Source organism: Protopterus annectens, chromosome 6.part0 (genome assembly GCF_019279795.1).
Source record: "Protopterus annectens isolate FY-2018-M chromosome 6.part0, PAN1.0, whole genome shotgun sequence".
Taxonomy (NCBI): domain Eukaryota; kingdom Metazoa; phylum Chordata; order Ceratodontiformes; family Protopteridae; genus Protopterus; species Protopterus annectens.
Genome location: NC_056737.1, coordinates 1,561,519,525 through 1,561,546,279, shown reverse-complemented (window position 1 = coordinate 1,561,546,279; position 26,755 = coordinate 1,561,519,525). Strand labels below are relative to the sequence as shown.

Sequence of the window (26,755 nt, the reverse complement as noted above, 5' to 3'; positions counted from 1 at the left end):
CCTATGACTGGTGTAATGACAGTACGGGGTAATAAGCTCACTGTGCACACCAAGGTGCAGGCTTACACAGCTTATGTTTAGAGCACATTGCTGTATTAATGACAGTATGGGGTAATAAGCTCACTGTGCACACCACGGTGCAGGCTTACACAGCTTATGTTTAGAGCACATTGCTGTATGCCAGTGAAACATGGACTCCACACTCAAAATACGAGTAGCGGCTCAACGTATTCCACATGTGCTGCCTTAGATGCATACTTGGTATCTCATTTCAGGACAAGATCTCCGACAGTACAGTGCTTGAAAGGACAGGCATCTCCATTTTCACCCTTCTGAAACAGATGTATGCATTGGTTGGGTCATGTCTCATGTATGACAGATGGCTGAATACCAAAAGGCTTCCTTTTAGGAGAGCTGGAGTCTGGAAAGAGGCCAAAAGGGTGACCCAAACTGCACAAGGACATATGCAAGTGTGGCCTCAGAGCTCTCTTCATCAGAGTGAACAACTGATATTCTCTCGCCTCAGACAAGATTTCCTTGAAACAGGAAGTGAAAGAAGCTCTCACAATATATGAAACCATCTTGGCAGTGAGAGCAGAGGATAAGACAGCCCTCAAGAAGATTTGTGCCAATGATACCAGACCAACATCTGCCTACTACTACCCAGAGTGTGGAAAGGACTGCCACTCCCTGATTGAATTGACAGCCACAGAAGATGCTGCTTGAATCAATTCAATAGAGGCATAAACCCATGATCCTTTGGGATTGAGGGAAGCCTACTACTACTACTGAGGGCTGAAGAAAGGGGAAGAAATGACATGTCTAGATCTAGACACAATCCCCTTGTTTACAAGCTACACAACATATAAGGAACTTCTTATAACCCTTGACAAATGTTGGTTGAAAATTATGTCAGAGCCCACATAAGTTCTCAAATCCCAAAGGGGTGTATGTGGTAGTTCCTTGAGGTAGTTGACTTCTCAAGGGATATGATAATGCATTCTTTGGAAATTAGCTACAGTCCACGATTCTAGCATGTTATTTGCTTGCAGAAAATCTTCCTGCAGGATGGCTACATCATTTGAGGATTCAAAGATTGCTCCTAGCCTGCAGTCATCTACAAATTTAGTCAGCCAGAGCCCTTTGGTATTGGCTTTTACTTTACAGAAGTAGATACTAAACAGGAGGGGTCCCAGCACTGAACCCTAGTGGACTCCACTGGTGACTGGTCTCGTTGTGAGGTTGGCTTCTCCTATTTTGATCTCCTGTGTCTTACCTATGAGGCAGGTGGTAATCCAACAGGTGATGAAAGAGTTTATTCCCAGTTTATCTATCTTTTCTATTACCACCATTTTTGCCAGGTCGAGATATGTAGTATGTACAGTTTACCTTCATCATTGCTTTGGTGATGCTTTTTCAAAACTTCCACCAAGATGAGTACGTATGACTTGCCCTTGACAAATCCAAACTGAGACAGGTCCAGTGTTCATAAGTTCCTATGTCTTTATTGATTAGTTCCATGATAATTTTTTTCCATGGCTTTGCATCTGAGGCTGGTTAAACTTATGGGTCTATAGCTACCCGTGTCTGTGGAAGGTCCTTCCTTATGCAAGGGAGTAACTGTAGCTCTTCCATTCACCTGGTGCAAAACCTATACGGAGGCTGAGGTTCAACAACGTTTATGGGTGTGGCTAAATGGTGCTTCTTGCTATTTAAGGTGCATCCAGTTATATTACCAGGACACATCAATGCTTTTCTTTTAGCTTTTGATAGTGCTTTTAGGATTTGATCTTCTACAGTAGCTGGAGGGGAGTCAGTTTTAGGTACATCTTGTGGGACAGATGAAGAGGAGACCAGGCTAAAACTTGAAGTGAATTTATTGACCAGTAGGTTCCCTATTATCTTCAGCTTCAGGTAACACTGTTCACAATCGTGTAAGCACACAGCTGTGTTGTGCTTCTGAGATTACAAACATAACTCTAAAAAAGGCCTCAATTAGGTTTCGTAGGGATTTGATGCTCGTCACTGTATCCATTAGAAGAAGTAGGCAGTTTGTCTTAGAGAAATTTCTAAAGGTACCTTTTCTGGAAAGGATTTTTTTTTCAATTTTATTTCAAACAGATGGCCTTATTTACTTTTTTTTTTTAAACAAGAAAATTATCACTTATGACATAGGCCATCATACATTTACAAACATGAAAACAAACCATATTGTCAATTCTAGCCACAAGCATTTTACATCATAAACCATACTGACGTAATCCTAGCTGCAAACATTATACATCACTTATAATCTACCCAATCACTGTCGGTCAAACATTGCATAACTCACTCAAATCCTGGCTTCTTTTAAACCTCATTCCTCTCCTGTATGTATTGTTCATACAATTCCCATTTTTTCCTATGTAATTTGTTCCCACCCTTTTCTAAAGATCCCAATTCTAGTTGTTTTATCTCTGTTATTATATTCACTACTTCTAGTACACTTGGTTTACACTGATTTTCATTTTCTAGTAATTGTTTTTTTGGCAGCCACCATAATTAGACTCAGCAAGGATATACTATGTCGATTTCTTTTCTTATTATTGAGGGTGATAAAAGGGTAGTAGAACAGTTTTTGGAAACCATAATCCATCAATCTGAATTTTTAAAGTTCACACTAGGAGATAGTGGACTGCGGTGGTGGTGCTGCGGTAGCGTTGTCACCTCACAGTTAGACGTTGCCCGTTAGATTCTCAGAGCGTCTTCTGTGTAGCGACATGCGTGAATGGGCGTTCCTTCAATAAAGGTTGTGCGTTAGACCCGGCAAGCCAGTACGTAAAAATCTACTGCCAATCATTAGCGGTTCCACTGTGGTGACCCCTAACCGGGAAAAGCCAAAAAACACAAACACTCTGAAATAGTGGCATTAATGTTAATTTTTTAGATGTCCATTTAGAATGGAGTCATTTCCAATAAGTTTGAAAGCAGTACACATAGGAAGAATACCTTTACTAATAGTTATTTGCACAGTAAGAGTAATCATTCCTCATTAATTAAAATAAATATTCCTAAAGGACATTTTATAAGGACCAGTAGAATGACCAGTGATGATAAAGTAGTAGTGGAGCAATTCAGGTTTACTTGTCATTTGTTTATGAATAGGGGGTATGATGAGAAATATCTGAAGGATACTGCGGATGACATCATGATGAAAAGATACAAATTTTACCCACCTATTTTAAAATACCCCTTTAAGAGTAACAAAACCAAACAAGTAGGAAATAAAAGGTTAGTTTGCAACTTGGAGATGACAATTGATAGTGCTAGAATCAGGGAGATTATTTAAAATAACTGGAAAATGTTAGAAGGTAACAGTGAGTTATTTAGTACAGTGGGGGCTAAGCCAAGTTTTGTATATAAGAACAAACATAATCTGAAAATACATTACAGAATGAGAATACCAGACATAGCCCGGGTAATTGGTATACACAAAAGGCTATTGGGATGTTTAAATATGACAATTGTAGGTTTTGTAGTTATACCTTAGAGGGACCTTTTATATCTCTACAATCTTTTGCATGTACTACAAAAGTACTTGGACATTTTACATGTAGAACAAAAAGGGTTGTATATATCAGTATTTGCAGTGGATGCGCAGCATTTTACATAGGTATGACCACCTGGACCCTTTTTGAAAGGATTAGAGAACATTTATATTGCATAAGAAAGAGGGATATTAACAATGCTTTGTATAAACATTCGATAGAATGTGTAATACATAAAAAGTTTCTTTTCTCCATCACAGAACAAGATACTTTTGATCTAAGGGGAGGGGAGGGGACTTTAAGAATTCCCTAGAATAAAGGGAAACATATTGGCAGATTAACTTAGAGGCAGATAAGAAACCTGGCCTGAATGAAGTGATTAATATAAAATGTTTTTTGAAACATAGGAAACTACAGTTGAACAAATGAATGAAGTAATTTTATTTTGTATCTTGTTTTAAATAAAATGGCTTGGTTAGTTAGGTAACTGAAAGGGTCAACTGGGATTAGTATAAAAGTATAGTAGTAGTAGCATTTTTTTGTATTATGTTCTGAGGAAGTCTGTGGATGAAAGCATTTAAATAAAAGTTTGTACGCTAATTATGGGCTTATATTTTCAATTATTCCTTGTGCCGTTGGGTCCAGTACTTCTGTTTGTGGTACTCTCTGTTTCTTCCGAACCAGCTTCTACCATGGTTCCCAGTTCTAGCTGTGAAACCAACAACTGATGGGACCCTGGGCTAACATCTGCATTGAGAGTCTCAGTGGACTCCTAAGAGGCAGCATGGGCATCAGGCCTAACTTTTTTTGCCTTCATCCAAGGCGGCTCCTCGGAGGTACCTTCCCCACTCTCCATACAGAATGCTAAACGTCGGAGTCTCTGGTTTTCTAAGTAAAATTTTAAGGCAGCCAAGAGGCTGCGCAGCATCTTTGGCATGAAAGACTCGCAGATGTTGCAAGATGTATGGTCGTGGCCTTCATCTAAACAAAACACACACTGATCATGCATGTCACTATGTGGAATTTGTCTTCCACAAACACACTTCCCCTTCCTAGCTGACATGTACGTTTGAAAAACTAGAAGAAAGGCAAACAAAAAGCCCAAAAGAGTACTTATCTGTATCAGACGGCCAAAACAAATGAACAAACTGATTCCCATAACTGGTGATCAGAGGTCCATAGATCACTGTAGCAGAAAAGTTTTGAAGTGGATACATGCAGACATCACCTCTACAGCCAATGTTGGTTTATGGCTCTGACATGCAACATCGCATGTACCCTTGATCCTAAGACTTTGGTATACTGGCCGGATGTCCGGTGCTGCATGCAGCGATTTCCCTACAGTTATGAATACTGCAACATGAGAACAGAAGGACATCATACACTACTTAAGAAAACTACTTATCAGCATGAGCCTAAACATAAAATTAAAAACTGGAAAGTTTAGATTAAGTTATGCTAATATAGTTGTAATATTCACAAGCAAGTCCTCAAACACTACTTTTACAATCAATGACGTTTAAGACATCAAAACAGCTATATTACCATAGCTTACAGCCTACAACAAATAGTGTTTTAATGTTATCATTTATTAACAGTGTGTGGGCATTCACAATAATGTTTGGGAGGAAAAATGAGATTTAACGGTAGGCAAGAATTGTGTGAGCTATGTAATGCTGGACTGAAAATAACTGTACAGAAGATTATATGTGATGTATAATGTTTGTAACTGAGAATATGTCAATATGGCTTGTTTTCATTTATATAAATTTATGATTGCCTATGTCATAAATGATAATTTGATAAAGATGATTAAAAAAAAGCTGTAAGAAAAAAACAGTATGTGGTTATTCACAGCAATAAATAAATAAATACAACAGTGCAGTGACAGAAAATATGAAGACTCTTAGGAGGGTAAATTTAGGGTCAAAGAATAGGCAGCAACTCTGATTTGGTATTTTAGGGGTTTCTAAATATCCTTTTCCACATAAGGTAAGGTAGAAATATACACTGTTCATGTCAGTAAAGGGACACTAAGACAAAAGGCTAACATCAAACTTCACTTGAACATACACTGTTGAAAAAGTTGTGTAAGAAAATACATTTTTAGTTGAAAACGTGATGAAAAATATAAATAAGGCTTTTTTCCATGACCGATTACATTATGGTTTGCTGACTACTCGACCTACCTCTTTAAGGAAGTATTTTGTTTGCCATGGTGTGTTTGTCTCAAGTCGGTGTCTTTCCTCAGCTCTCTGTTGCTCTTCCAGCATCCTCTTGTGCTCTGTTGCTTTATCAAGATCTTCATTTCTTAGTGCCTCCGTCACATACTGCCAGAGTTGCCTAAAAAAAAGTGACATAAGCAGTGCATTGATACACAGCAACCACAAACTAGCAATACCTTCTCCACTTCTTAAAACTCCATCAAGGGAACTATAAAGTGGTCTACTGACTTAATTTATTTTTACTCCACTCTATCTACTAGAGTGTAGCCTGTTTTCAGGGGACCTAGGAATATTAAAAATAAATTATAAACAGAATAATGAGAATATACAGATAACTCTGTGACTGTTCTGCAAACAAGAATGCACATTCATACCTCCCCTGGAGGCACAACAAAAACATACTCCTCATATTAGTTCACAGGTTCATAGATTAGTACTAAGCTAACTGCCCTTGCGAGCCATTTTAAGCCTAGCCAATTATCCCCTGTGAGACTCAAAACCTGTACCATGTGTTTGTAAGGCAAACACCTTAACCATTAGGCCACCGTCCTAACCCCTCTTGACCTGCTAGGGTGAAATTTCCTGTTCTGCTATACTCGGTTTCAGCTACTATTTCTTCTCTTTCAAGCTTGTAGCAAAAGCCATGTAAACATCACAGCACCACATACCAGAGTAGAAGTGCTGGCATAAACCTTGTGCTACTTAGTTCAATACACATCTATACACAGCATTCTTTCAATTGAAGACCACTAAATTATTGCTTTTTCTAAAGCTCTTTAGATCATATAAATTAAATTAAGCTTCCTTTTTTGAACTTTTATGTGAAACCACCACATGATTTACGTTACAGCTAACCAAGTTGTTGTTTGGCACATGGCGCCATGTTTTACAGTGTGCCAATCTACCACTGCAATTACATTTCCTTTAATCTGCTACCACATTGTGTGGATAATGGAAAAGGACAGGCTTTCAAAGTAGGATGTCTTTGCACTTTCTCCACTGTTGCACAACCATGTGACAGGGTGTGTGTGGGATGAAGCCCCCCAATGTAAGGGCTTCAGTTGGAGCTAGTCCCCCATAAAAAAGACATTTAAAATTCAAATTAACCTAGTAAAACCAATCAAACTTCAATTTTCTTATGATAAATTTAGTCTTGATCATTTTCTTTCTGTGATTTCTCTGTGCCTGAAGTTCAGAGTATACATCTGTATTTCCCAACTTATAATGGACTATGTAGAATACTGTGTGTGTGTGTGTGTGTGTGTGTGTGTGTGTGTGTGTGTGTGTGTGTGTGTGTGTGTGTGTGTGTGTGGCATGTGTGTGGCGTGTGTGTGTGTGAGAGAGAGAGAGAAACAGTTAACTACAGCAAACTGTATGTCCTGTGATACATTTTGGTTTCTACAATGCTCAGGCCAAGTAAATCAATCAAAGAGGTTAGCCACAACCAGAATACCTCTGTCTTTGTCTCTATTATCCACTCCCTGCTGACCTTCAGCTCTCTGCACTGGTTGCCCTAATGATCCACATACGAAAGCTGTGCAGCTTATTTGTTCCTGAGGTAAGGAGCTGGTGAACCAAGGAGAGAGACTATCATATGCAGAAAGATTTGTTCATGAAGCACTCCAGAAAGATATGCAATGGGAGTAGCATCATGGGACTGTCACCAACTTTCATGAACAAAGTAAGCCTGCATGTGACCTCCACCTCCTAGGAAAAGCATAATGTGTACAGTTTTCTGGCCACCACAGGGGAATTGGTACATGCTGTGTGCACTTGGACACATTCTGCATTCTCTCCCCCAGGCAGAGGTTAATTGGACACAGCCCCTTCACTCCTCTCTCACCACTGTCAGTTCCAACATACACCCAAACCAGTCCTGGAACTTTGGTCACCTGGGTCACAGGCAGGGCTTTATCCCTCTAAGCTTAAAAAGCTGGTTGTGTCTGCCTTACTCATAAGTCAGGTGCCATATTGTGTCAGGAAAGAAAAAAAAGTCAGAATTGAAGACATACATCCATATAGGTTCATAGGTGTGTACTAGGCTAATGGCCCTTGGGCCTTTACAAGCCTAGCCATAGGATTACCCTGGCATAGTGCTACCTGACCTTAGTTCCCAGTGCCTCTGTCGAGTAGAGGCACTGGAGTTATCTTCAAGGTGAATTCTCTGTTTCCCATCCACTCATCAAGATTTCTCTTGAGGGTCAGCGAGGTGCTCTGCTTGACATGTACGGGAAGTCTGTTCCATAGCATGGGCAGTCTCTGGGTTATGAACCTGTGCCTCCGGTATGTTCTGTTAATTGTGGTAATGAGGTTGAGGGTCTCTGGAGCGTGTAGTGCAGAGGGATTGGGATTTCTTTAAATGTAACATTTCTAACAGAGCTGGGTCAGACATGGCTTTGTAAGGCAAGCAGAAATCGCCTCTAAGTAGGAGATACGAAACAGAGAACAGCTGGAGTTTTTTGAGTCTGTCCATATAGGACAAGTGTTTAAGGTCTAGGATCCTCTTTGTGAGGTACTTCTGCAGCCTCTCCAGTTATTTCAGGTGTCTAGTGAGGTACATGCCAAATGGGGCATTGTATTCGATGATTGGCCTAATGAGGGAAGAGTAGAGAGACAATGACATCTTTCTTCCTGGATGCAAAACCCTTACTAATGAGATGTGCCACATAGGACTTTTTGACCACAGTGGCAATGTGGTGATCAAAAGAGAGGTTGCTGTGAACCTGTGTTCCCACATCTCTTATAACGCCTTCTCTGTTCAGTGGACTACCATCAATGTGGTAATTCATGGGAACCGGGTTTTTCCCAGAAGGATGACGACACATTTTTTGGCATTGAGCTTAAGGCCATGGTTGTGAAACCAGTCACTGGTCTCAGTGAGGCCATTCTGTAGGATGTCAACATCACTTGGGGAGTTAATAGCTCCCAACTTGCAATCATCTGAGAACTTTGTCAGCCACAGTCCCTTTGTGTTGGCTTGGACTTCAGAGAAGTAGATACCAAACAGAAGAGGACCAAGACTGAACCCTGTGGGACTCCACTCATGACTAGTCAGCAGTCTGACTTGGAGTCAGCTACTTTCACACTGTGGGTTCTATCTGTGAGCCAGTTTGCAACCCACCTAATGATATAGGGGTTGATGTCAAGCTTATTGAGTTTTTCTGTGATTCCTGAGTGGGGAATGGTATCAAAAGCCTTGGCCAGATCAAGTAGGCTGTATGAACCACCTTGCCTTCATCCACAGCTCTGGTGGCTGACTTAAAGAAGTCGACCAAGTTGAGCAGGCAAGATCTACCCTTCACAAAACCAAACTGTGTGGGATCCACAGATTGGAGATTCCCTATATCCTTGTTTATTAGGTCCATAGCTTTGCATATCAGACTTGTCAGACTAATGGTGCAATAGTTCCTAGGGTCTGTAGTCACTCCTCCTTTGCGGAGAGGGATGACTGTAGCAGTGTGCCATTCGGTAGGGACAAAGCCTGAGATGAGGCTGTGACTGAACAGGGCACACAGGTGAGGTGCCAGTTCACTCTGTGGTTCATGTAGAACACAGCCAGGGATATTGTCAGATCCCATAGAAGCTGTATTCTTGGCCTTGGACAGTGCTGTTTTAACCTGTGCAGCAGTAATATTGGGTGCCTGGCAATCTACTGTATTGTGATTGGTCCTTTGGGGGGGCAGAGAGGGGTAAAGTTGGCACTGAATCTGTCGGCCAGTTTACTGGCAATATTTGCTGGCTCAGTATAGGAGGTACCGATGTGCAGTATCTCAGAGCAAATCTGGGTATTTCTGTGGAGATTCTTTACATAACTATAGAAGGGCTTGTGGTTGTCTTTTCTATGTGCTGCAATTCTGTTTTCATAGCTAGCTTTAGAGGATTTGATGAGGGATCTCAACTTTTTGCTGAGGCTGATAAGGGGAGTTTTTCTAGTCTTGGGATTTCACCTTATTCTACATCAGTGTCCTCCTCCTGTTGTAGACTTTGTTTATGGCAAGGGACCACAAGATCGGCTTCCTTTTTTTGGAGGAGAGTGTCTTGGTTTTATTGGGTATGGTGAGATCCAAGCATTTGTGTACATGTTCATACAGTGCACTGGTGTATGATTCTGTGGTCACGCAACTATTCTCCATTAGCATGGGTGCCGTGAAGTTAGCCACCTCTGTTTTTAGGAGCCCAAAGTTAGCTTTTCATGGTGGTTACCTTTGCGGGGGGGTGGGAGGGACATGGATTCCCAAGGTGATTAGTTTGTGGTCGGATCTAACCAGGGAGGAGCTGACTATTGGTGCAAATCAACAGTCGCCCATGTTAGTTATGACCAGGTCAAGGATGTTGCTACCTCTAGTAGGGGTAAGAACGAGCTGGTCCAGGGCATTGGAATTAATGAACTCCAGGAAACGTTGGGCAAGTGTATTGGTACATAAGTAGTTTTCCCAGTTAATGGAGGGGTAGTTGAAGTCGCTAGTAAGAGATTGTTAGGTTGGACCCTAATGTTCTCCAGGGTTCTTAGGAACGTGGAGAATGACACAAAAAACTTAGCCACTTGTTGAAATCATTAATTTTCTGCTTGTACTGTGGTATACTTCTGGGTGATAGTAGGATGCTGCTCAGGGCTAGGGTCATACCCGCCTGGGCTACATAATCCAAGAGCTCCTCCATGTCTCTTTTCATGTAGTCCAGGGAGATACGTCTCAGGTCATTCACACCCACACGTACAATGACAGAGTCATATTTGTACCTGCTGTTGAGGGACGTGTGTGCGTGTGTTATGTGGCAGATCCTGGCACCTGACAGGCAGCTGACTGTTACTTTCTCTTTATTTAACCTAGTGAGTTGGACATCAGTGTGCCTCACTATCGAATCAGCTATGACTAGTGTGTTAGGCATGCTGTTTTGCCTTAGGGGCTTTGGTTGAGTGGCACACTGTTTAGGAGAGTTATGTGTCTCATGATTAGTGCTGTGTTGTGGTGGTCGAGTGCGTTTCTGCCTTGGAGGTCTCTGCTGCTTGGGTAGATTTCTATTGACAGCCTCCGTGAAGGTGGGTGTGTGGTTTGTGTTTTTATATGAAGGCAGTGCTGGTGTGTGTTCTGGAGGGTTATGTGTTCCATGTGGTGTGGTGCAAGTATTGACCTTCTCCTCTTGACCAGCTATTCCGGTCTTGGCTGGAGACTGCGTGGCTTCCAATTTGGATATATAAAAGTGCATCTCTCGCAAGTCTGAGTGTTGGAAGGTAACAGGAGTGGGTTGTTGGTGTACATGAGGCTGTTGTGACATTGCCTCAGGATGCCCGAGTTCACTAAGTAAATAGGAGAACGCACAAGGAACTGACCTTTAGACTTGCCGGGAGGGGTGGTCATTGATAATAAGTACTGGATCTGTTTCCTTGTAGAATGTTTAGTGCTGGTAGCACTTTTGTGTGCTACAATAATTGCTACAAGAAGTCTGGTAAAGTGCTAGACTAATAAGCTAGTATAAGGGCAGGAGAGGAGAGAACTAGTAGATCTAAGGGAAAAAATTGAAGAGCAGACTCTGGCACCGCTCAGAAGCTTACAAACAGTCCTGGATACAGCAAATCTGTATCTGGACTAGACTAGTTACAGGAAAGGGAGGGGAACAAGCGCAAACACAGGCCTTTAAGTCAGAAAATTGAGAGAGATGGAAAAACCGCCCAAATGGCCAATAAATACAATTTCTGGGCCAAAAACCACTCCTTATGTGGTAGATAGGCTACCTATTGCTTATCACTTCCACTGATAAGCTAGCAGGCTTCCCTCCAACATAGAAAGGCTTGGGAGGGCTCAGGAGCTTACAAACAGTCCTGGATACAGCAAATCTGTATCTGGACTAGACTAGTTACAGAATTTTTTTTTTTTATTAAAGTGGAAAAGGAGAAAGCTGAACAGAAGATAATTCAAGGTTAAGAATCTAAGTGGATTGGCCTTCACAAATGTTCTCTCTCTATTAGGTAGAATGAACTAATGACACTAGACTTGGGGGAGTGTCCCAGGTCAAATATACAGTATTGGCTGGCAACTGCAAAGCCACCAAGTATAAGAACAACACAAGAATATGAAGGGGGGAGGGAAACTACTATACCTGCTAGCTGTAGCCACTAAATGAAAGTTTTAAACAGATAAAGGAGCAAGGAGACTCTAGAAAATGCTTTTAACTGCAAACAAATCAGTTATATGATCACTAACTAGAACACAGAAACTCAAAAAAATGCACAGAAAAGCACGGATAGAGCACTCACAAACAGAAAATACAACTCTCAGTATGAAAAAGCAGTTTACATTTAAGTAATTAGGTAAACATGCAATTAGAGTAATGAAACCGTATCTAGCAATGAAAAATACAGTTAAAACATTATAAAACACTACATAAATGCAGGGAAACAGTAAAAAAGCTTTATAGCAGTGCAAAATGTAGTATATTAACTGTATAGCACAATTATAAGCATTACAGAAGTGCAATTCAATGAAATAAGTGTAAGAAAGAATCAAACCCTGAACCTTTTGTTTACAAGGTAAACACATTAACCATTATGTCAACTCCCAACCTAAACATATTTACTTTTAAGAGTTTGCATGTTGGAAGAACAGAAGGATCATTTTCAGTGGAGAAAATGGTCCATCTACAGCCACAAATTCTCTTGCTGCATGAAAACATAAAAAGAGTTTAGACTTTGGATCTGGAAATTCTGTTTCTTTCTTACTCTTAGTGTGTCAGCTGCAGTCTTCAAAGGTACAGTGTGCTACATTCTGCACGTTGCTGCTGCTGACGGAAATTTCATAATGGTATTTAACTCATTCTTTTTCAAGAGGAGAAAGACAAAAAAGCAACTGGAGTGACAGTCTGGAATCATTGAGAAACTACAGCCATTTGTGTGTGACCCACAGAGATTACAGATGCTTATATTCAGGTGAAATCTAATGCCAGAGATGGTGAATTCTGTGAAGTGCATGACTGATTAACAACATACATAGTTGCTTGTGGTACATGAAAGGATAAAACAAGAAGCAGGCTATTAAGACAAGCTGACATACCTTATCAAAAGCTGTGGATGTGTACACAGCAAGTGAAATTACAGGCACACACAATGGAGGAAAAGGATGTGTGTAAAATAAAATGTGAGTCAAAGTCATGATGAAAAATAAAGCGAGAATGTATTATTAAAGTAATATAAATGAGGGGAAAAAAGCTGTGCGGCACTGTACTGTAATAAAAATGGAAGTCTGAGAAAAAAATGTAAATGAAATTCAAGCTTCATGTTGAGGGTGTAACTATTAATCATGATAGGAAACACTATCTTGCTTGTAAAGCACCACTACAGTCACAAAATGGAAACGCATTTACTAATCTATCTAGAGTTCATTAATGTTTCTGCAACACTAAATTGTCATTAATCATTTTTATACAGGATGTACCTTCTTGGATAGGCTCTCTCTTTCACATTACACATTCTGAGTCCACAAACTGCATTTGTTTGCAATGTCAGCCATTGAGAATTACTGCTTCTTCTGAGGATCTCTAGAATGTCTAGAATAAATAACACTCTCCAGTTTGTGCTCTGTCATGTTTTAAACACAATTGCAATAAGCAGTTTCCTCTAACTTCAAAACAGTACTTAAATTTGAGTCTCTAAAATATTTTTAGACAGAAAAAGAACTGCTAGCAATAATACATAAATGTGAGAAATTCCACAACACCTGCAAAGTATATTTATAATGTCCTGGTATATGGCTCATTCAAGACCTCATTCAAGACCAAGGAGGAGATTATTTAATCTGCAGAAGTATAACCTGAAAGTGGAATACAGGTCAGGCAAGAATCTACACAAATGCCAGATGAGTGGACAGTCTACCACAGAAGCATGAAGAACTGTTACAAGAACAAACACGGAGGATCTTTGGGTAATTTCACAGTCCCTAAAGACTTCCAGAGAGTTACTGACACTGACATACAGAAGGATTTACTTGAAGACATTACAACAAAAAGCAGGTCTGAGCAAGACTCATCAATTAGGAAAGATATTCAGTCATGTTTTCCTTTCTAGGAAGAAATATGCTATGCCTAGGGCTTAATTTTCAAAGTTGACAAAATAACTGTCCCAATCAACTGAGAAAATAAACTCAAACAGAATACACAAATCTCATATGAGAAACAGAGTGTAAGAAAAGAGCAAGGTGCAATGTACTGGCCAGGAATATTGATAAAAAAGCAGTGCAAAGCTGTGACAGCTGCAATGTCTATCATAATGATGAAAGCACACCCAACTTCAGAACATCTATAGAGCCAAATGGGCTCAGATTTCTTTCAGTTCAAGAAAGCCATGTATCTCATGAATTTGTAGGTTATTATTTCAAGTGCCCTGAAATACTAAAACTTACAGACACAAGTGCAAGTGGAATCAGTGCATTAACTCATTCTGTCCTGAACAGCAAGAGGCTAATACAAGTCTACATTCTTGAGGCAGGACATCTCACAATCTTCTGCAATACAAACTTAAGAAAACCAAATGTAAACCTTTAAGATCCAGCCTGCAATATCTGCAATTCAATGGATGAAAAAAATATCTCATGAGAAAGTGCAGTTGCCAAAGTTATAAGGATTGTCATCTTTCAGTTCTGGAATATACGAACACTTCAATGCAGGGACAGCCTCTCACCTACTCAGCCGCTAAAGGGCAGAAAGTTGAAAAGTAGACTGGCCTACCTGAACTAGCCTACTGATGGACTGAAAATCAACACAAAGAAAAGGAAATGGTGGCGAGAAATCACCAGAGATTGAAAAAAACTAACAGAAAGTGCACTAGAATTCTAGATCTGCAATCTGAAGACATATTACGAATACAAAAAACACAGGAAAGTGTGGTCTAAAATTTAATTATTTGGTAAGGTAGCCAAACCAAGATACTATGTTTTTCATAAGGAAGATGAAAAGGTACAGAGAAGGAAAAACAGACATCTGTACAAGACAGATGCATTACACTTTCAGGAGTAACCAGAACGGTCACAACCAATACCGCCACATCAAAAAAGAGACTATGCAGAGATGTTCCTCAGCTTATGTTTTCAAGAATGACTGTAATTATCAAGAACTGCAGAGTTGCAAGAAGTGCGGTCTAAAACTTATACTCCCATCAAATACTCTAAACCTGAAAGATCACTGAAGAACCACATAGCCTCAAACAGAGCTCAAGTCTCGATTATGTTGCTAAAGCTGCATTTCTTAAATGTGTTTTGAATATGTACAAATGCGCTGTTTTAATACAAATATTCCATGGTATGCTTTGCTTAGCACAGAAGTTAATTTTAAAATGATCAATGTAAGATATTTTTATATATATACTTGCAAATGGGAAAGTGAACTAGTTCTTCTTGGACCCTTTTAACCATGTCCCAGATTACAATGGCAAGTGTAAATACAACATATACATGTACAATTTAGCACAGCCAATCAACAAGGTGCTTTTGGGAGGTGGGAAGTAACTGAAGTGCAAGAAAAACTCCCCACAGCAATCATAGAACAGGACTAAACCCTGGACCCTAGAGCTTTGAGGCAGAGATCTCACCACTTATCTACCATACTACCCATGCAATGCATGTGACATCATAGATGTATACAAAAATGTAAAGTTTCTGCAATTAGATGGGGGTGTTATACAACATTAAATGCTAACACTTAGAGCTACATACAGAGAGCTATTCTCCATGGGCACAGGCCTTCTTTATTGTTCACTTTGATTAAAGTCAGGCAACCAGACACTGCTCTGCTGTATTCATTTGTGCAATCCAAGGAATCTGTTGCATTCTGCTAACCAAACATTCTTGCTGATTTGATGCACTTTTTGTCTGTTGTAGCACAGACTAGATTCAAACCTGCTGAATCTGATGCTCATTGTTAAATTGAGCACTAAACCAGGCTAGCTTTGTTGGAGAGGGCCCTCCTGCACCCTTGTGGCAGGAGAGTGCAGTTAGGACTCATCTGATTGAAGGTTGCTGGCACAGGGCTCAGTTTTGAGTTTTTTTATTGGTTAAATTGTTTAATTTAGTTTGCTCACTGTTGGCCCACACAGCTCCACAGAGTTAGGTGACCAGCCACTGCTCTGCTGTATTCATCTGTTTACGTGTATAGTACCTCCCTGCACCATTGCACACTACTGTGCAGTAGAGGTAACCAATTGGTGGTTGCAGATGCAAAAACTTCAGTAGATAAATTTTCCCTTAGTAGCTGCCCATGATCCAGCCGAGGGGTCCTTAAGTTACGCTTAGCTAGCTGCACTTTTGCCCCTTAAACAGTCCTAACACCACCACATCTGCAACAGTCTCATACCATTTAAAGAACCCCTACTAGTATAGACCCTTTATAGAGACACCATTAGTATACACCCTGTTTAGAGCACCCAGTTATACCATACCCCTCCATTTTCTCTCCCCACTGTGAAAACAGGATTTAACCTAGCATTATGGATGGTCAGTTTCCCTCCATTTCTCCTACCAGCCTGCTTGACATGGGTATCCTGAGGCCGTGTAGCAACTGCCTCATGAACACTGACAACCCTCTACTCCTAAATCACCCAAGTACAATTTATGAGAGATGCATCTACACTAAGAATCTGGAATCCTTGCACTCTCATGCACAGAACAGTTACAATAAACAGGTTGTCAGCTCACATACTACACCCACCTACGCAAACCATGCACTCAACACATAAACCATCACATGTGGAAGTACTCAACAAAAACCTACCTAAGCACCAGAGACCTTCCAAACACAAACATGCTACACCTAATACAGCACCTACAGCACTCAATACACACAAAAACACAAGCACCAGTTTCTTTCCGAATAAGCCCCTAAGGCAAAGCACATCTAAACCAAATTTTTTAGTCATAGGTAACTCCACTGTGATACGCACAGATATCCCATTCACCAGGCTGGACAAGGAGAAGGTTTCAGCCAGCTGTATATTGGGTGCCAGGACCCATCAGATCACACATGCACTTAGGTCTCTCAACAAAAAGTACCATTATGACTCTGTCATAGTTCATGGTGTGAATGACTTGAGACATACCTCACTGGATTATATGAAGAGATACACGATTGAGCTCTAGGAATGTGTGTCCCAGGTAGTTATGTCCTTAGCCCTGAGCAGCATTCTACCCTCACCTAGGATGATACCATAATATAAACAAAAATAACTGACTTCAACAACTGGCTTAGTTTCTGGTGTCATTCTAAGGGGATCCAGTTGCTGTCAGCCTGGGATGACATGGTTGATAGACCAAACTGCTTTGCCAGAGATGGCCTTCAACAGTCACCTCTAGGCTTTTGGGTACTGGCCAAGGCACTTGCCTCCCCCATAGTGCCTTTTTTTAGGCAAGGTCTCAAGAATTAAATTTCTGACATGAAAATATCACTCACAAATAAATTAAGGGTTATGTTGCTAAATGCTAGGAGTTTAAATCAGAAACTGCACTCTCTGGAAGCACTCCTCTCTCTGGAGGATGTTGACATCTGTGCAGTCACAAACTTGGTTCAGGGCCACAGAGAGTACCCCAGCCTTGCAAGGCTACAATGCCTTCCAAACTTTCAAATCGCAAAATGAATGTGTGAGAACCAGAGGAGGAGGAGTATCTATCTTCATCAAAGATAAATACACCTCTAGACTGGTTAGACAGGAAAACTGCAAGAAGTTACTCCAAATTCAACTAACTGTGGGTAAAATCCCCCTTCAAGTCATCATTAGCTATAGGCCCCCTTCAATGAACCAAGATATCCACTCTGGTTACTTGGACCTACTTGAGTTAATCCAATTACAACCACACACTCTAGTCATGAGCAATTTTAACTATCCCTCCATTGACTGGGAAACTTATACAAGTACCAACATGCTCGCACAAAGGTTCCTGGACTTTAACACTAATGCCCTGGAGCAAATGGTATGCAACCCCACAAGGGGGTCAAATATTCTCAACCTGGTCCTCACCAACATCGGAGACCATTGCATCACCACAAGTATAGGACTCTCACTGGTTAAATCTGATCACATACAAGTCACATTTGAAGTAGCTATAACACCTGCACCCCCCTTAGGTAAAATCAGGCTAAAAAATTTCACCAAAGCTAATTATACCCCCCTAAGGGATGCCATAAATAATTTCCAAGCTCCTGTTCCCACAGATGGCATTGACAACTATACTAAGATATACAAAAATGCCCTGTACAAACACTTACACAAATGTATTGACACAGCTGTACCTGATGGGATCAAAACAAGATCTGCAAGAAAAAACAAGTATCCTTGTTGTGCAGCTAGCATTAATAAGTTATACAACAAGAGGAAGAAGTTGCTGTCTTAAGAATAAAATAAATAAATAAATAAATAAAGAGAGAGGTCCCAGCACTGGAAGAGCACCCTCCTCTGCTTGAGCAAACCAATAAGACAACTTGTAAAATCCTCTGAGGGCAACTTTGAAAAAAAAATGTAACAACCATAGCTAAGGATAACCATAAAGCATTCTTCAGCTACATCCACAACCAAAAAGGTAGGACCCAGATATGTGCTGAACTAGCTGTGGATGGCATCACACACAGTAATCCTGTGAAAATAGCTAACCTATTAGCCGACAGATTTGACGAAAATTTCACCCCCCTGTTACCTCCAAACATTCCACAAAGCATTCCCTCTACATCTCCCCCACCTTGCATCTCCAAACAGCAAGTCATTAATGCTCTCACCAAGGCCAAAAATACAGCCTCTATGGGACCGGATGGCATCCCAGGTTGTGTTTTAAATGGTCTAAATCATAAGTTAGCAACTCCATTAGGTACTCTCAATCACAGCCTGAGTTCTGTTTTTTTCCCTGCTGAATAGAAACAGCAACTGTCATCCTCCTTCATAAAAGCAGTACAGCAACAGACCCTGGGAACTACAGACCCATAAGCTTAACCAGCCTTATTTGTAAAGACATGGAACAAATCATCATGGACCTTATAAATAAGGATATAGGTGATCTCCAAACCCTTGATCCAACACATTTTGGTTTTGCCATCACCACAACAGTCAGGAAATCCTTCTATGTAGCACACCTCATTACTAAGGGCTTTTCATCCAGAAAAAGGAGGTCATTGTCCCATTGGACATATCCCTCAATAGTCCCATTATAGAATACAATGCCCCATTTGGTATGTACCTGTCAAGACATCTGCAACAATTGGAAAGGCCGCAGAAATACCTCACTAAAAGAATCACAGGCTTAAAGCAGATGCCCTATGCTGACCGTCTAAAAAAAACTCCACCTGTACTCTGTCACATATCATCTACTCAGAGGCGATCTCTGCTTAACATACAAGGCCATGTCAAACCCAGAGCTGTTGGGTATGCCACACTTAAAGAAATCCCAATCCCTCAGAGACGCACGCTCCAGAGATCTAAACCGTGTCATCACAATGAACAAAACAAGCTAGAAGGATAGGTTCTTGACCCAGACTCCCCAGACTCTAGAATAGACTGCCCATACATGTCAAGCATACCGCCTCTTTGGCCCTCTTCAAAAGGAACCTTGATGATTGGATGGGAGACAAGAAATTCACCCCGGGGATCACATCAGTTGCCCTGCTAGACAGGTGTCCAGGGAAGTAAATACTGTGGGAAGAAATAGCTAGGGAATTGTTATGGCTAGGCTTGTATAGGCCCTAGGGCCGATAGCCTAGTACCAACCTATGAACCTAATATCCACACTTTTCTCCTACAGTCCCCAGTCATCTTAACTAGACTCCTTACATTACACTCCAATATTAGCTAGTACTCTGGTTTATTCCCCTGCATTCTTGTACATAACTTTTCCTCTCTTTTTAATTCCTGACTACGTGCTCCCCTATTCTGCAGCTGTGAAAGGCACTCCCCCTTCCTCCTTCATTTAAAGTGTAATCAAAGCGATGCACATTTTCAATTTAGTTCTGTGCACCACTGTCCCTTCTGGGCTAAGACAGTCTGTCCATAAACAGTTCTCTTCCAAGTCTCTCTCTCTCTCTCTCTCCATCCTCCTACCAATCTCAAGCCCTTCTCCATTATCCACTACAATACTCTGTCATTACACTTCACAATCCTCTCCTTCCTCACTAAGGAGACCCTGGCATAGGAAGGCTTTCTGAGAATGTTGTCTTCAGTCTGGTTCCCTGGCATTCCTTTGTCACCTCCATGACACTTGCTTGCTGACAACTCTACACTCTTCTATTTACTGGTGTCATCTCCCTGCTAATACTGCTCCAATACTCAGATTTATTCACTCATCATCAGACATGTTTCTATATGCTAGGTTTAACCCCTCATTCCTTAGTTACTTTACCTCTCCTTGAACAGCCTCTCTTTATATTAGATCTTTCTGATCACAAATGCATATCAGACGTCTAACCTAAATGTTTATGTTCTCTGACCAGTGAGTCTACAATACTGTATTTAAAGAGACAAGCTCACCCAAGTTTCACTCTTTAAGGGATTAAAATTCTCCCAATTGCCACAAAATTCCTAAAGCACTTGTGATTATATATCACCTTACTAATTTCTACAATAACTTAATGGTTGCCACCTCCCAGTTTATGTTCTCATTTCTTCTTCCTTTCCAACTGGCCACTATTTAATTTTAAACAGAGGGAAGAATTGCTAATGCTATTGCTAATGCTCATAATTCATATGACTGGTCCACCACATAGCACATTCCCCATTTACACAATGCCCCACCACATGGCAGGTGCTTTTTAAGCAAATAATTTTGCCTGTTCATCTGTGGCAACTTGCCAAAATGCTTCGGTCCACATACACAATCATTAGGTCCACACCTTCCTCCCCACATTTCCAGTGTGCATTTTCTGGCTTTTGCCTCCTTCACTAACCTCATGGGTTAAGATACCACATATACATATATGTTGTACAAATGAATGGAATGCTAGATTCTCAGTCCTTGACAACTTTTCCATACTGTTACCCTCTTTTGACTGTTTAGATTCACCTCCTCTTCCTGTCTCCCCATCTTCTTGAACAGTTAACTTCTGCCACACTTCTCAATTACACCACCACATATTCTGCCACACTTCTCAATTACACCACCACATATTCTGCCACACTTCTCAATTACATCACCACATATTCTTTTATATCACCCCAGTTGCAGCCCAAACACTATACCAATGGGGCACACCTTTATCTTTCCTTCACTTACAGCTTTGTTTCTTAATATTCACCTCTTCTTCAATTAAAATTGAAAAGATTAGCAATGAGGTTTACGGCTATGGTTAACCAGCTGTTTCCTGTACTGCAGGGTTTACTTCCATCAGCTACCACTGCCTCCTGTAAGAGTCTGAGAAAGTCACTTAACCAGACAGTGCTCTGGGATTACTTCGGAAATCGGACCTAGTTCTTCATTGGTCATTGTTTCTCCTAGATTAACTGCATTGAAATGCTATGTAGGCAATCAATTCCACACCTCATCAATAACCTCTCTTTCCTTTAGGCTCACAAACAAAAATTAACCTTCCTCTCACCTACTGATTCCAGCATAGAGCAAATCCCTATTATTCTTTACTCTTTCATCTTTCGATTGTTTCTTGTGCCAGTATAATGTCTCTTCTTGATTGTTTCTTGTGCCAGTATAATATCCCCATCCACATCCACCTTCCAGAGCTCATACAATTCTCTCTACCCCCAAGAAGTGTCCCTTCACCTTGCTAGACCTTTCTTATTTTGATTCATTATACCTTCCCAATATCCTTCCTAACTGGCCATTCACTTTCCAGTGGGGGCCCTCCTTTTGCCTTTTCTGAATCCCCATTACCCTGCAGGTATTAAACTATTCTTCCCCCTTGTCCACTGAGTGATGCTAAACAGGACTGCATATGTTTATGTACGGCAAGGCTCACCAACCCCATAAAAACTCAAAATACCTGTACAAAAACATTCTTAAACTAACCTACTGTGGTTTACTCCTTTCACATATTGCTCATTCGCTTTCTAAATGAAGCTCATCTTTGCTGCATTTATCATACCAAATCCTAGCCTAACCCTTTCCCAACATCTCTCACCCTATGTATTAGTTTATCTAACTTCTGCTCGATGGTGTCTAACTCATTCTTCTCCCAATCAAGATGGCCCTCTCCCCATCCTTATACTCTACGCATCTCCTCGTCCACATCTAGAAGAACCAACATGATTTCTTGTTTTCATGTTAGTCCAAACACCTTTAGCTAGTCAAATACTTCCAAAACTGTCAGCGACATTATATCTACCTTCTCTAGCAAATTTCACTAATTTACAAAAAAGCCAGAAACAGAGTCCCTACATGTTTCTCCTCACAGCCTTTCTAGTCATCCATTATCATGAGAGCCAATTCCCCTGTATGCCTTTTTCTGCTCTTTTAACATCCCAAACCCATTCACAATAGCTTGCACTTTTGGGTAAGAGTACAACATCCTTAATCCATCCAACAAAAGTGCTGCTTGGTCTCCATCTTTCCTTTTCCACAGGGAAAATCCTGCTGTACTAAATGCTTTTTAATGTTAATTACACAGATTGTCTCCTCTCTGGCTCCATTACACTTCACTGCACCCTTAAAACCTCCACCCCGTCTCACCCTTACAATGCTGTACTAAACTCTAGTAAAGGACTGCATACAATCTACTGGTCAGAACTTTAAAAAATGTCTGGGAAGTAATTTGTAGACTCTTTCATATTGCCATCACCTGCTTTTTAAAACTACATGTACGAAACTCTACAGATGTACAATTCTTCAAACAGGAAACTATAATGGTTTGCTCATCTGCTGTGAAATCTGACTGCCTATGCTCTAATTAAAATAAAATACCTAGAAGTGTGTGCAATAAGATTCCACTCTTTTGCAAAGACGTCTCAGACAATGAACAGAAAATCTGCTGCTTACCACAGCACATCTTTTCCCTACAATGCAAAAATGAACTTTAGTGAAAAACGTACTTGGTGACTAGCAGGCAGTTAAGAATACTACTTTCATAGCTTAGCAGTTCCATACTCCATAAGGAATAATGATGTATATTATGGAGACCACTATTCTGGTTAGATTTGTATATAGTTACAGTGAGATTGATACTGTGCTGTATAGGCTGAAGTGCTAGGCAATAAAACTCTTAAAATGTTCAGGTCTGGTACAAGCAACACATTTCTGATATTTTAGTGCAATTGGTCAAACATTCAAGAAACTTCATAAAAGAATAACTAAAAAATCTGCATCTGCAAAAGCTATTCTTGCTTATTTCTGGCTGCAATACAGACAAATTTTAACATGATTTTGACTTATTTCATGATGCTAAACTAAAAAGAGTGTCCTCATTTAAAAATACTTCTAAATATCCTGCAACATCTATTTATTTTATTTATTTATTTTACATTTGTTTACCGGGCTAGTCTAACTGGATACATGTCCATTTTCAGTAGAGGCCCGGAGAGATAAGCTCCTAGGTAAGACAATGAATTTAACACAATTCTATCTACGGATATAGAAGACAAATAAATTCTATTTACAGTGCCAATTACAGGTTATCATAGTAAAAAAATTAACAGTGTAGAATACAGGCATAACAAAGGATGCAGTTAAAATCCCCAAATTTACAGTGTAGAATACAGTCATAGCAAATGAAAGTAATATAGATTAGGTGTTCTAGAGATAGTTAGTAGAACTAGTTTTATAAGGAAGAAGTTTCTTTAGATGAGTAGATGGGATGGGAAGATCAGAGTATTTAGTAACTCTTGAGCTAGTCAGGTTTAGAGCATGGGCATAACCAGTGAGTTTTGAGATGCACTTTCAGATTGTTTTTGAAACAGGAAAGTGAGGGAAGTGTGGAGAGTTTGTTTCGTAGGAGATTCCAGGCTTTTCCAACTATATTAGAAAAAAGTGAATCACCAGCCTTGTTGTTTGTTTTAGTAGTATGTGCTAGAAGTTTCTGAGAAGACCTTAAGGAATCTAGGTTTTTATAGGGAGTGATTAGTGTGGAAAGAATAGGTGTTTTGGAAGGTGTGCAAAGGGTTTTGTGAGCTATAGTTAGTTGATGGTATTTAACTAGATTTTGTAGTTCAAGCCATCCTAGCTGTTTTAAATTAAGGCAGTGATGGGTTCTAACTGGGTTACCTGTTGCAAATCTGGCGATGTTATTGTAGAACATTTCCAGTTTGCTGAGATTATTTTTAGATAGTTTAGTAAAAATAGGTGAGGCATATAGAAGAGGAGAGATTAGATGAGCGTGTGCTATTGTAGTTCGAGCTGAAGGTAGGAGAAATTATTTTATCCTATATAGAGAGCCTAGCGTTTTGTTGACAGTTTTTATAGTATTGTTTATATGGATATCAAAGTTTAGATTATTGTCAATGGTGACTCTTAATTGTTTGGTGGTAGGTTCAGGGGATATAATAGTTTTATTGGTAGAGTTAACTGAGAAATCCAGTGGGGGGGATTTTCTAGTAGGAGAGAAAAGGAGGAGCTTAGTCTTTTTGGGGTTTAAGAGAAGGCATCTATGTGTGAACCATTGCTCAACTGTGTTAAAGTCCTGTTGGGTAAGGTAGAGAAGTTCAGAAGAGGAGTGGGATGAACATATCAGTGTAGAGTCATCTGCATATTGTATGCATGTGACTTGGAGGATGGCAAGGTGAAGGTCATTGATGAAAATGGAAAAAAGTAGAGGTCCAAGGATGGATCCTTGGGGGACACCAAGGTTGACTGGCAAGTGAGTAGAGAGAGACTTGTGCCATAGTACGGCCTGTTGTCTTTTGTCAAGGTAAGACTGGAACCACTTTATGGAGGATGTATCAAGTGACAGGGATTTTAATATTGTGATGAGAATTTGGTGATTTACCATGTCAAAAGCTTTAGACAGGTCAATAAATAGGGCAGAAGAGAGTTTGTTTAGATTGCGGTGTTTGTTGATACTATCTGTGAAGGAAAGAAGGGCAGTAGTGGTGCTATGTGAAGGTCTAAAACCATGCTGACAGTTGGCTAGTAAATTATTTTGTGTTAGATGGTGAAGTAGTTGTCTGTGAATGCATTTTTCCATGATCTTTGCCAGAGGTGACAGGAGGGCAATGGGACGATAGTTGTGGAGAGTTCAGTGGATTGCCCACCTTTGTGGAGGGGGATAATATGGGAAATTTTCCATAAAGTAGGGATATAACTTTCGGTAATAGTTCTATTGATCAGGATAGATATTGGATAGGCAATAGCTTTAGCGGCTAGTTGTAGGAATTCAGCAGGTAGTTGGTCTGCTGAGGGAGAGCATGGTTTCAATTTTCGATGAAGGGTTTGTATATATGATGTTGGGATGGGTTGAAAATGAACAGAAGGGGGAGAGGTTGCTTTATTAGTAGGTAAAGTAAAGTTGTTAGGTGAGAGCTGACTAGCTAGTGTCTGTATAGTGTCAGTGAAAAAGGTATTAAAATAATTGGCTATATTTATTGGTGTTTTGTGTTCAGTGTTTTGAGGGTTAGGAGTGGTGGATTGACCTGGATGAAGTAGTTGGTTGATACTAGACCAAAATTTCTTTGGCTTGTTTTGACTGGCTTGTTGGGATAGGAGGTAGTAGGTTTTTTTGTCAGATGTTATAGCTTTTTTAGTTTGGTTTCTTAGTTGTCTAAAGGTTTGTTGGTGTATAGGGTTTTGAGTTTTTCTCCAATTTGCCCAATGTTTGTTTCTAGCATTGATTTTTTGTTTGGTTTCTTTAGAGAGCCATGGAGCATGTTTGTTTTTAGCTCTAATTTGTCTGGTAGGGGCATGGTGGTTCAGGATGGCAAGGAAGTTGGAGTTAAATTAACTAACGGCTTCATCTAAAGGTAGGTTTTGTAAGGGTGACCAGTTACATGCTATTAGTTCCATCTGGAAAAGTTCAGGGTTAAAGTTCTTTTTAGATCTGATGTTTTTAATGGATGTTGGAGAGGGAAAGTTGGTTTTATGTCTGATGATATAGGTAAGAGAGTGGTCACTTAAATCATCAGGGAGGGTTCCTGAGTCATAAGTATGAGGAAGATGGTTAATGAGAATCCAGTCTAATAAGCTTGATTTCTTGTTGGATTTATTTATCCTGGTAGGGGAAGCAATGGTTTGGGAATACCCATATAGGTTTATATGGCTTGAGGGGAGGTTTCTGCAGAAGCAGGTCCAGTCAATATTTGTGTCACCTAGAATGATGGTTTCTTGAGGCAGGTTTTGCGATAGCCAGCAAAGTATATTTTCCATGGTTGCTATGTTATTACCAGGAGGTAGATATATACAAACGATATAGATGGATTTGGCATTGTTAATAAGAAGTTTGGAGATAAGAATTTCTGCATTGGAGTCTAGAGGTGGTTTGCAGTTATGAGTGGTTAATTGTAAGCTAGGTTTATATAGGATAGCAACTCCTCCACCTTTTTTGGAAGTTCGGTCTAGTCTTAGGATATTATATCCAGGTGGGATGATCTCATTGTCTTTGGTTGTAGGTTTTAACCAAGTTTCTGTTAAGCAGAGTATATCAAAGGAGTAAATTTCAGTTAGGGCTTGGAGTTGAGTTACTTTATTGTTTATACTGCGTATATTAAGATGAGCAATAAAAAGGGAGTTAGATTGTTTGAAAAAGGCTTGGGTAGGACATATTTTGGAGTTGAGGGGAGAAAAAGGAGTAGTTGGGGGCTCTGGGTTAGGGTGGATGTCACCATCCTTTAAAGAGAGTAGCAGGTTTAGATAGTATAGGTTATGGATTCTACTGTAATGAGATAGACATTTCCTGGGGTTTAGGTTGTTGTATTTTGTGTGTTGTGTTCTATGATATTTAGGAAGTATGTAGTTAGATGAGAATGTTATATTAGCATGTGTAAATTGTAGATGTGAGTTAGGAGAGATGGTTTCTTTCTTGGGATAGTTTTGGATTGGGTCTAGTGGGTTTTCAAAGAAGGTGAATAGATGGGTGAGGATTAAAGGAGGTAGTAGTGAGATTGTCTTAATTATGTTG

General features: G+C 40.1%; 1 protein-coding gene across 2 annotated transcripts in view; it reads right to left on the bottom strand.

Annotated features, from left to right (window-relative positions):
* OSBPL11 (oxysterol binding protein like 11) overlaps window positions 1-26,755 on the bottom strand; it is a 1,295,440-nt gene that overhangs the window by 57,197 nt on the left and 1,211,488 nt on the right. For both annotated transcript variants that reach the window (XM_044075008.1, XM_044075009.1), the window contains exon 12: window positions 5,717-5,870. In XM_044075008.1, the coding sequence (XP_043930943.1) occupies window positions 5,717-5,870 (154 nt within the window). The remainder of the gene's footprint in view (window positions 1-5,716; window positions 5,871-26,755) is intronic.